General features: G+C 17.3%; 1 protein-coding gene across 6 annotated transcripts in view; it reads right to left on the minus strand.

Moving 5' to 3' along the window:
* Nucleotides 1-13,653, minus strand: part of LOC107996946 (prominin-1-A) — a 137,554-nt gene that overhangs the window by 11,380 nt on the left and 112,521 nt on the right. For 4 of the 6 annotated variants that reach the window (XM_062083460.1, XM_062083459.1, XM_062083461.1 and 1 more), the window contains 6 exons: nt 10,912-11,007; nt 7,030-7,232; nt 5,108-5,243; nt 4,343-4,513; nt 3,257-3,356; nt 515-709 (listed from right to left, as the gene is read on the minus strand). In XM_062083460.1, coding sequence (XP_061939444.1) covers nt 515-709; nt 3,257-3,356; nt 4,343-4,513; nt 5,108-5,243; nt 7,030-7,232; nt 10,912-11,007 — 901 coding nt within the window. The remainder of the gene's footprint in view (nt 1-514; nt 710-3,256; nt 3,357-4,342; nt 4,514-5,107; nt 5,244-7,029; nt 7,233-10,911; nt 11,008-13,653) is intronic. The other 2 variants (XM_062083463.1, XM_062083462.1) reach the window with 1 other exon arrangement.

Below are 13,653 nucleotides of genomic sequence, written 5' to 3' on the forward strand. Positions count from 1 at the left end.
AAAATGAAAAAGTAATAAAAAATTAATAATTAATAAAAATTATTATTGAATACCACACTAGAAATGAAATAGTTGAAAATTATATAGTTGAGTGGCGCTAATTTTTTTTGATTAGACATTGTATGTTTTATTTATGTTTTTTAAAATAGTAAAAAAGTTTTTATTTGAAAATCTTTCTTTGTTGATAAAACATTGGATCAATCAATCAAACAATCGAATTGTTTGATAAAACATTGAATGATATTTAAGCTTCTCTTTGTAAGATTTGAAAAACATAAATATATATAAATAATTTGAAAAATAAAAATATAAAATTCATTTTATTAAATTTCCTAAAATGATTTTTTACTAAAGTTCACTAAAATTACTGAATCCATAATATTTCACATATCTTATAATTTAATTAAAAATTACATTTTTAGATTATATAATTTTTCTTGGATATTATTTATCTTATAGGAACAATAAAATTATACGTATATATGATTATTATATATTTAAGAAATGAACTTACTCAAATAGATCCTTTAAAGGTACACTTAATCTTTTTCCTAAGAATATTCGAGTTTCCAAAATAGCTTGTAATGTATTATAATTCGGATCATGAAGTGGACGACAGATTAACATTTCAGTATGACTCGATAATATCAAAGTCATAATAAAAACTATCCATAATATAATTGAGATAATACAAGCCATAAATACGCCACTGAAATATGAAAAAAAATGCAATTAATCCATTCGAAAACTTTTGTCATATAGTCAATATTAAAAAGTTTGATAACAAATGTAATGATAGATCTTTTAAAAAATTAAATAATTAAGCGATTTGTTTCTTTAAAAATTGAAAATCAAATAGAAACCATTAAATATTATTATACATGTTTTATTGAAGTTCTGAAAAAATTATTTACTTTAAATTAATTACTTTAATCAAATGATTCTATTATTAAGAAGAAAAATTTCAATTCTTTTTAGAATATCATTACGATATCTGAAAGAAATATTGAATATTGTATATATATATATATATATATATATATATATATACAAGTAATAAATAATATATAAAAGTATATAATAAATTTTATAATAATATACATTTAACTATTTTGTTATTCTTAAAATTTATTTTAAGAATAACAAATCGCAATCATTTTTTATTTAAATATTTAAATATTTATTTTTTATTAATAAAATTTATTAAATATTTTTTTTATAAAATTACTTATTTATTTTAATTATTTCTATTATGATCTTCTAGATCTAATATGATCTTCTAAATCTTGAATGTTTTAAATATATTTTCTTTTTAAAAAAATTCAAAAGAAAATATATTCGCATGAAAATATAATTGCACGTTTAGGCTGGTGATTGTGATTGCAATATATTGATTCCATACATTGTATTTTATTCCAATGATAGAAATATTTTTAAATTTATTTTAAATTATTTTTAATATTTTGATAAGTATTTTTATTAAGTATAACTTTATAAAATAATTGATGTAAATTATATTATATATGAATCTTGAATTATATGTTAATATCATTGCATAATATCAATTTGTATTTTTTTTTTTTGAGATTGTTATATGATTTAGAATTTATTTAAATGCATAAACATCATAGGGAAGAAAATATATAAAATATTTATATATTATTAATAATGTTGAAATATTTTACTATGAACTATCTACTTTATGATTATGTTATAATTTTTTTTTATACAAAGCCAAACAAAGTGATACATGGAAGAAAAATTATAGTTTTCTTTAAAAAAAATATATTATTGCAAATGCATAAATGTAAGAATATATAAGAATAGTACAGAAATAATATATGTAATATTATTTAATTTTGTTTCATAAAATTTTTTTCTTTATACGAAATTCATATTTATAATGAATGAAATATTTATTGCAGAATATATTTATTTAATAAAAAATATATATTTAATTATATAAATATTAAAGAATTATAGTTATAATCAATATTAAAGAAAAAAATATATATGTATATTAATTTGATTATTAATTGATATTGCAAAAAATTCTTTTAAATTAATTATTTTATTACTAATAGATTGTATTTCCAATTGAATTCAAATGATTAATCGAATAATTAATATAATTATATCAGATATTGTATCATGATAGTTATATTATCTTTAATAATTTGAAAATAATAATCTATCCAATTATATATAAGGATATTTTGTATACATATAAGATATAAATATATTAATATTAATATATTAGATATTATATTAATATATAAGATATTAGATTTATATTAATATATAAGATATTAATATATTAATATTAATATTAAAGTATTAATATATTCGTGAAATTAAGGAATTAATCCTAAATATCAAAATATAAAAATTGGTTATAATTATTTATAAGTTTGATTTTTTCATCGATTTTATAATCCTTGAAATATATTATCAAGCTTACTATTCTGAACAACTTTCTCTATTATCCTCGCTCAGCTTTCAAGATATTTGCAAAAAAGTTTTCTCGAATATTATGAATTCATTGTATATGAATTCTGGCATAAACAGTTTTAATAATGATCTTAAAACCTAAACAATAAAAAAAAAATTAAAAAATAGCTTTTTTTTTCTTCTTGGATTAATATTTTTTTTAATTTATATTTTCGTTTTTTAGTCATTTTTAATCAATTATGCGATTGATGATTTTTTTATGAAAACTATTTTTTATTAATGTCTCGTTAATATGTTCTACTTATTTTTCAGTAACAATTGTTACAAAATAATAAAGATTTTAAAGATTTTAAAGGTATGAGAAATTTATAATAGATTTTTTGTTATTAGCATTGATACATACTAGTTTATAGTATTGTTAGAGATTTAAAAAATATTCAAGAAAGAAATTCGTTGTGTTATACTATTTTCATTGTTAACTGAATTTTAAAAAATTGCGTGTTAAGGAATTTAAGAAATTAGATATGAATATCATTTTTATCATTTCTAAATTATTTATGTATCTAAATTAATTTATTAATAATTATTATTTTATTTTTTATTATTTTTAATAATAATAATAATAATAATTTGTAAAATACATTCTTTGAACTTATAACTATAATATGATATATATATCCTTCAAAAAATATTTTAGATTTATATTTTTATTTATAAATATATAAATATTTATATTTTTTTCTTAATAACATTTGTAATTTTAATATCAAATAAACAACCATTGAATCGAATTATATATACATACCATAAAAGTGTAAATCGAATTTTAGTTTCATATGCACCACAACGACAACAAAGAGCTCCTAGCAATAATAGCCAGATGAGTAAAATACATAGGACTGTACCTATAATATGTAGATAAGAATTTGTTATTATATTTGTTATATTATTATATTCATTATAAGATTATCAGGTTAATCTTTATATTCTTATATATAATACGATATATATTTATGACCTATCATATTTATTCGTATACTTTTTTAATAATTTTTTTTATTTTTTAATTATTAATAATTATTTTAAATTATTATAATTTATATTATAATTATTTATTATATTATATTATATTATAATTATATTTAAGTCACAAAAGTTAGACATAAAATATAGTTAAGACATGAAAGTTTGTCTTAAGCATATTAATATAAAAGAAAAGAGAACTTTGTGGATTTCTAGTCTTTTATATGATAAGTTCTATGAATTTTATATTTCAAAATAAAATATTTCTAAATTAAAATAAAATAAAATATTTATAAATTAATGATTTTCCAAATTATAAATAAATATTTTTTTATAAAAAGCAACGAATTATTTAATAAAATTTTTATGTAATAAAAATTATGTAGTTTCATTTAAAATTAAACTTATCTTCAAGTAATTTTCATAATCAATTTGTAAAAGCATTTGTTATTATTGCATAAAATATCTCCTTGTATCCAAACATTTAAGAACATTTTTTTTATAATGTTTAATTTTTATTTTTTGTAAATTTCATATAATAATAAAAATAAAACAAAAAAATCGCCTTTGTCAAGATCAAAAATCAATTTTGTGATAAGTTTTTTTAATTAATCTTCATCAATTTAAAGATATAAAATATTCTATCTTTTTTGGGATTTGATGGGAATATTTATTTTTTATACACTTTGTATAATGTTATATATTTATGTTTTTATAATATTTATAAATTTATAATTTATAATTTATAATTTATATATGTATTTATATATGTATATTTACAGAAACTAATTTGCATAAATAAAATTTAATTCATTTTTTTCTTTTTTTGAATTTATAAAAATATACAAGATACTATACTAATACTGACCTATACCTATGAGCCATCTCACATGTTCAAAAACTACTATATATGGCGTCGTATAGTCCATTAAACGTCTTGCAAATTCTAACTGCTTAACGAGCTCTGAATTGCTTGCTTCCATACTTCGTGCTTCATCGAAGATCCTGGCTCGCATTTTATTCACTTCGCGTCGAATTTCTGAAAAGATTTTTTTTTCTATTTTCATTATACATCTTCGTATTTTTTTTTGATATTTAATTTTTGTAATGTATTTTTGTAATTTTTTCAAAATTGTTAATATTTTAACAATATAGACATTATCATTTATTTTGTAAATTATTTGTAGAAGAATATCTGTACTTTATTTAAAATTTTGTTCATAAACAAACTTTTAAATTTGATAATCTTGAAATTAAATATTATATAAAAATATTTTACATTTTATATTCATTGCATATATATATGAAAGTCATAATAATATACTTTTTTTAAATAATATTCTTTATATTATTACAAGTTATAGTTGTTCACTTTTCTACATATGTTTTTATATCGTACAATCGTATTATTATTTATATTCTTTGTATATTCTTGTACATATTCTTTGTATATTCTCTAAATTTTCTCACTTATTTTTTATAAATAAAATTTTTATTTATAAGTTATATTATTATATAGTTAAAATTATTTAAAATTATTTTTAATATTATTCTTATTTAATATTATTTAATACATATTTATTATATATATTATATATTTTTCAATATACTTATTTATAATATTCTTACTTACGATTTCTGGCTTCTAAACTATTTCGTGCAATATGTTGTGGAATATATAAATATTCTCCTCGAACTTGACGAATAGTTTTTGTTAGATTTTCTTGTTTAGTATTATGCAAACGTAACAAACGGGTATCTTTTATCAGCTGTAAAAATATAAATAATATTATTAAATTTTGCTTATTCAATATATATTATAAATATACATTTTGTAATTTTTATAATAAAAAAATGTATTTTATGAATATTTTTTAAAATATTATGAATAATTGAAAAAAATTCGATGAAAAAAATTTTTTAAATTTTTAAAATAAAATTTTTAAAACGTTAGGAAGCATTTCTCATTATATAGATTTTATATTATATGAAATCATAAATAGAAAAAATTATAATTAAATAAATAAATCTTTCTTATAGATAATAGAAAATAATATGTATTTTTTATTTTAAAACAAGAACATAAAATTTATGCATATTATAAAATTTTTGTTCACTTTACTCCTATTTAAAAAAAATTAATAGAAATGTATTCTACACAACTCAATTCCAGCATGTAAAGTATGAAGATTGTATAATAATAATTGTGTATAATAATGAGTAATGATGAAAAGATGAAATTGATGCAAATTCGATTCATTGAACTATAACTAATATGCAATTTCGTCATTATTTTTCATATTAAAGCCGATAGATTAAGCATCTAACAATATTTATAATTGAATGTTTTCATTTTGTATTATTGCATATAACTTTTTTTATTTTACAGAAATGAATCATTTTCTTAAATTTTTCTGTATTTTTTTTAAAATATATTCGCTGTGGGATTTTCAGTGATACATTTCTGTTGCAGCAGAATTGAATTTTTATTGTATTTGATGAATCTAATGAATTTAAATTTGAGGAATAAAATGTTTACACAATAGGATCTCCATGTTCAATCTATTTATTTAAAAAAACAAGAATACTGAAAATGTTTTGAATAGAAAATTTTAAAAGATAAATAAAACATATATTTATATGAACTTTTTTCATTGTTTTTTTGAATATACAATCAATTTTTAAAATAGATCTTACAAATTAATCTTGTATTAAAAGTGTTTATTGTGTCGTTTACATTCCATTCCATTCTTATTCGATAAATGATATTATGATATATTTATTGAATATAATTTTAATTATTATTGAATGGAAAAATCGATATTTTTAAAATGATATATTTATAGTAAAAATAATCAAAATAACAATTTTTTATAAAAATTAAATATTGCTTTTGATATTTTTTTGGTTAAGGAATTAAAAATTATTTTTTATTAGAAATATTCTACATTTTATTTCTATTTTAGATAATCAAAAAACAATTTATCTCTTTTCTTAGTATATATTTATTATTTTTTATCTATGTGATTATCCAATTATTTGCATGAAAATGTGCATGTAATTGCATTCAATAACATGTAGTTTCGTTTAATAATTCAAATTTGTAATATGTTCGAATAATCTTGTAAATTAAGAATACATTTTTTTTTGGTTTATTTTGTAATGTTCAGACAATAAACCAACATTGTTTGTATGCTTATACGCAATATTGTATAAATATACATATATATATGTCCAAATTAAACTAGATATTTAAATCTTCAAAAATAATAAGTATTTTCATTTATATCATAAATATTAGGAGAATATTTTAAATATAAGTCTTATAATTCTTTATTTCAACAATGTTTAATATTTAATGTTATATACAAAGTTTAATCTTATATAATTAATAGTTATATATAAAGTTTTATCAAGATTTCTCTTGAATAAGAATATATGAAAAATATAAATAAATGAAAATTATAAATGTATATATATATATCGTTTAAATTAATATTATTTGTAATATTAATACTACATTAATATTAATTTGTAAAAATGTATTGAATTTACCTGATCAATACGTAAAGTTACTCGTAATCCAGAAGAATCAATAATAGTACAGAGAGGTCGATCTTGACCAGTACAAGCTCTTAATGCACTTTCTAAATTTTGACGTAAATTATTAATTTCTATAGTTAATTCTTTACCAAGATTACGAATATTTTCTCCATCATTTAACAAAGATTCGACATTGCTCGAAACCTTTTGGCTAACTGTAATAATATTATAATAAATGATATAATTATACATATTGTAATTTATAATTTTAACTATAACCAATATTTCTATATAAGATATAATAAGATCATAATATCATAATAAAATCATAAAAATATGTATTACAATAATTACATTTTTTTTCTGATTATAATAGATTTATTATGCAAGATAAATTAAATAATCCATATCGTTTTATTTATGTTATATAAGCAACTGAATTTATTTTAAAATATCTTCATACAGGCAAATTATAAAACACTAATAATATTACAATATTTCAATATTACTTACATAATAATGGATAATAATTCAATGTTACATTAGAATGTTAAATGTTACAATTATACCAAAACTTAAATATAATATATGAAGAATCAAAGCATTGTTATAAAAAATAGCATTTTAACATTTTTTATTATATAAAATACTATTATATTATATAATTTATATTATATAAAATACTATATATATATATATATATATATAAATTTTTACATGTTCAAAATTCATATATTTAGCAAAAAATAAAGATTTTATCTGCATTTTTCTTTTTGCTTTCAAATTTTAAAAAATTTTTTTAATTCTTTCGATATTGCAAAATATTTTTAAATATGATATAAACTTATAACTTCACATTCAATTTTTTTTATTCATCGAAAAAGCAATATATTAATTTTTTTATTGCTAAAATATATTTTTTATGGATGATTGCATTCAAGACAAATCAAGACAAAATATAAAAATGTTTTAATAGCAAAAAAGTTTGTTATCCTTTAGATTTTTCATAAATATTTAAATTCAAAATTTAAAAAATATTTTTATGATATCTACAGATTTACATCTCATTTATCTTATTTATCTATTACATATCACATATTAAATTTACATTATTCATTTCACAAATCAATTATATAGGGTTGATAATTAATAATTTTGATTATATTTACAATCTAGAGAAGAGAATGATTCTATATATAAAAAAATAAATCTAAAATATACAATAAAATTTTTTCAGGATATAATCAAATGCATATATACTCGGAATTTTCTTAAAAACAAAATCTTATATGAAAAAAATTGTCGACTTATTTTTTTATATAAAATCATTCTTTTTTGTGTTACATCATTACTTATCAGAAAAAATTTTATATAATAATTAATGTTTAAATTTATAATATGTATATATTTAAATAATTCATTTTAGAATTTTAAGATTGCCAAGAATATCTTTATAATAAATTAAGGAATCATCGAATACTATAATTTTATTTTTAGTTATTGAGCATCGAATTCGATCGATGCTCTATCATGTTATAATCGATGTGTTCAATTATATCAATTTAAATAATAAATAATAATTAAAAAATAGACATTTTTTTATAAACATTGCTATTAGTGGTTTTTAAAAGTTTTGTATTCTTAACTTCATAAGAGTACGAATCGTTGATTTTTCGAAAGCGCAAAATGATTGACTATTGTCAAAAAAGCTTATCAATCAATGGCTTTTGGAAGTATCATGATCATTCTCTTATTCTTTTTTAACATTTTTTCTTGGAGAGAGGATAATATCTGGAATCATTTTCGAATTTTTCGGAAAGATCACTGTATTTTCCAAATTCGAAGTATTTAATTATTACAAATTATTGGTGAATGAAATCTTGGAAAATGCTGAATTATACCAGATTTTTATTATAATAATATTAAGTTTTTACGTATTAAAAAAAACTCAAAACTTCAAAACTTTGCCTAATATCAGAAAAAATATTTATAATAATATGTTTATATAATATTGTAATATTTTTATTCATGTATAGATAAAATATTCAAAAATAACTATTCTTCACGATGGTATTATAAATCTTACCGAAATCTTGACATATTCTGTTATGATATGGAAACAAGATGCGTTACTCGCGATGAAAAAAATAATGAATTTTTAAAAAATTATGAAGTATTTATTTTTAATTATTAAATATAGCAATAACAATTATTATTTAAATTAATGATATTCGGAAACTGATAATTTTTTGTCAACTGATTTTTATGCATATAAGATATCTAAAAAATAAAAACATTGCACATATTATTCAGACTTTTTCAAAATTCAATGCAATGAAATGCTAGAATGAAACGAAGACATTCATTATTAAACAAATATTTTTTAAATTAATTGATCAATAATTAATCGCATTATTTTTGCGATTCATTCTAGACGATATATAGTATTATGAATATTTACAGTATTTTTATTGTGAACATCATAATTATCGACGACTTGGAACAACTACACAACACAGACAATATCGCATCTATGGATATTAAACTACCAGTTTTGTATATACGAATAGCTAAAAATTCTTTGCTAGTAATATGATGACTGAAATTTAGCTCATGATAATGATTATAATTTATAACTATAACTATAATCTGTTATTGAGTCAATATCCATAACATTTTTTATTTCAAATAATTTTGATTTAAAATCACATAATTGTATGAAAAAAATTATAATTACAATTATAATTAAATCATTACTTATATATTCAATTAAAATTTTTTATTTAATAAAAAAAATTAAATTAATGGATTAATTTAGAAATTATTAAATTTTGTTTTAAATATCTGTATATTGTATAAATTTAATTTTTGCTTAAAATTTATGATCAAAAGAGTTCAATTTAAAATTTTTATATGTATGCGCACAGTAAAATCATACGATAAATTTATATATTACAATATAATTGATTTATAATTATATTTTATAGATTTAATAAATAAATTGAATCTAATGCAATAATAAACTCATAATTATCGTTATAACATGAGATTTGACAAGTTATATGAGATAAAATGTTCAAGATTTTCTTTCGTATAATATATCTGATTCTTCACATATTATATTACATTTATATTTTGGTATAATGAATTTGGTGTATTTGAAATGATATGAATAAATTCTATTTTTTATTAAAAAAACTCTATTAAACTAGAATAAATAAAACTAATAAAATAATAAATAATATTAATAATAATAAAAATATTAATATAAAAACAATAATAATAAATAAATATGATTTTTAAAACTTCTGTGACATCATTAGTTTTTTCTTTTTAATTTAAATAATTATACTTAATTAATTTAATTAATTATAAATAACTAAATGGTTTTATTTAAAAAATTAAATTGCTTATAATTTAAAAAATAAATCTTAAATGATACTTTTACATGTACTTTTACATGTTTTATAATATTTATTAATTATTTATTAATATAATGTTTAGAATCAATTCTCCAAAAATATTTTACAAATTTATATTAGACATATTTTTGCTTTTCAAAATTGTCCTATTATACATATTATATATATATATATCCTATTATAATTATAATTGATATAAATAGATATATAAATAAAATTAAAAATTTATTATTCTATAAATTACATTATTTTATAAACTATGAAAAATTTTTCATAAAAATTTCTGTAAATTAAAAATAGATTATTTTATTATTTATTACGAAGCAATTTTTGCATTATGATGTAAAAATTAAATATGTAATGTATAATGTGTATTAATAATTTAATAAGTTAAATATTAATCGCAATAAGAAAATTAATTTCAATATTTAATGCTTAAAATAGATTATGAATAGTTTAATATTTTTTTTACCATTTAAAAGATCCACGAGCGTGTTTAATGCATCATTCAATCCTGTTTCACTGGATAATTCAGTCTGAACTGGTTTTCCTAATAATTCTTCTATGTCTAAAATACATAACATTTATATATTCATATTTAACAAAATATATTTTATATTTTCCAAATCATAGATGCCAATTATGATTAAATTTTAATTGAAATGTATGAAATAATACATTCATAAATATAAATATACAGGACATTCAGTTTTGATTTATAAATAAAAATTAATCATAAATATAAATATATGTAAACAATTAAATGATTAAATGGAATTAAATGATTTCAAGATAAATATAATAAAATATTATAATATAAATTATAATGTAAATAAAATATTATAATGTATAATGTAAATAGTTTTTATACTAATTATAAATTTTTTTTTGTAATGAATTTCTTATTTAAAAGTTTGAGTTTTTGTACAGTATTTTAAACCGATTTTATCATTAATTTTTTCTTTTTCATTTTTAAAGTGACTGCAATGTGGATCTATTTCTGTTTCTTCTTTCTCTACATCTTCTGTGCCAGAAAAAAAAAATATTAAATTAGATTAGGAAAAATGAGAGCAGATAGATATTGTCAATTATAAAATATATTTTTGTTTTTTTACTTTTTTACTTTATTACTTTTTTACTTTATTAATTTTTTGAATAAAAAATTTTTACATTATATGTTTAATAGCGAAAAATACATTTTTAATTTTTTAACTCTTCATTTACGATGTTATAAAATATATCAAATTATGTACAAATTGTAAAATATCCTCTATCGTTAATAATAATATAATAAATAATATGATATATTGATAATTATTTGAAATATGATTTTTTTATATTGATCTCGATCTTAAAATTATTTGCGAAAATATCATTTTGAACAACTTTTTTTTCTTATTCTTATTTAATCGAATTCTTTTAGTTTTCAAGATATTAGTGAAAAAACTGTCATTGAATAGTATGTCTATATTTATAAATTCGTATCTATGACATAGCAATATATTCGCCGTTTGATAATATTTTTGTTTTTTCTTTTATAACAATATTAACATGACTCAAAATTAGAATCTGAAAAAAACAATCTTTGATAAGTTCATTAAAATTTTAAATTATAAAATATATTGACAAAAGAACATTGTTTGAATGAATTGAATGAATTGATGGATATGAAACAATTTTGATAAATATTGCTTTCAAGAAAGTTTAAAATATAATGTGTTTTTTTCTTTTCTTTATAATATCCATTTTTTATCTTTATTTATTCTTTATTTATAACTTATTATCTATTACATATAACCTCTTTCCCTTTAATATATGTAAAATCAGAAATAAAATCAAATAAAATAGAGAAAAAGTAAATAGTTGTTGAATTTAATAAAATTTAATAAAAATTTAATAAAAATCACATTATTATATAATTAATTCTTATTTTTTATATATTTTTATAGTATATCAATAATTTAATTAACAATAATATTAAAATTAATATTTATAATTCATAAAAATGGATTAAATTTATAAGAAGAATTAATTAATTACAGATGGAAAAAAATAAATATAAAAGTTTGATTAAATAATTTTATATATATATATATAAAAATTATTATGTTTTGCTATAATTATTACCTTTATTCTAATAAAAATTTATTCTTTATTAATTTGTTGTTATTAAGTTCTTAAAGTTGCATGTTAAAGTTTTCAAATGTTCATTTTAAATTGCTAAAAAAATTTATTTTATTTTATTTTATTTAGTCGGTAGATTATTAGGATCTCTTTACTTAATAAAAGATTAAAATTCAATAAGTTTTAGTTTCGGATGGATTCTAATCGGAGTTTTTTGCTTTTCAAATTTATTTCTATTATAATTTTGTACAAAATCGCACATAATAATAATTATTCAATTATTGTATCAATAATAACTCTCAACTATTGTTGATAGTTTAACTATTTATATATGTATATCTTTATAATAAATTTTAATTTTTGTTAAATATATATATAGTGTAGATGATATATTTAGAAATTAATAATCAAAATATGAATAAAATAATTTTTATAAAAAAAGTAATTTGATTGCTCCAATCAATAAAATATTAATCCATTTTAAAATTTTCCATATAAAATCCCGGAATGATGCATTCCTAAGTAATGAATAAGATAAATCTTAAATGCATCAAAAAATATCAATGTGTGAAAGATTGGAGTGTAAACTTTCATAGACAAAATATTTTAAATTAGATTAACTTTCTGATGAAATTGTCGTGTCATGCATCATAAATCTATAATTTTATTATCTTGAAGTTTTCGATATACCTATTTTCTAATTATCTATTCTTTCTTAATTTCTTACACTTTGGAAATTCTGGATATGGAATTCTGAAATATGGAAATTCTTTAGAATTAATTTATTTATAAATTAAATTAATAGAAATTTGATTGAACCGCAAAATTAGAATTGCATTATGATTTATGAATTATGGTATCTGTTGGTATCTATATGAAATAACAGAATAAATTCATAATAAATATCACACATTCATAATATTATCCCACTTAGAATAAAAGCAACTTATGAAAAAAGAGATATTATTGGATCATTTCACAAACATGTTTTTAATTTCTAAAAGACATAAGACTGTGATAATTAGTGAGACATTAAGTGACAAAAAAATTTTTATGCAATGGAAATAAATTTTACGAATGGAATGGATAA

Source organism: Apis cerana, linkage group LG13 (genome assembly GCF_029169275.1).
Source record: "Apis cerana isolate GH-2021 linkage group LG13, AcerK_1.0, whole genome shotgun sequence".
Taxonomy (NCBI): domain Eukaryota; kingdom Metazoa; phylum Arthropoda; class Insecta; order Hymenoptera; family Apidae; genus Apis; species Apis cerana.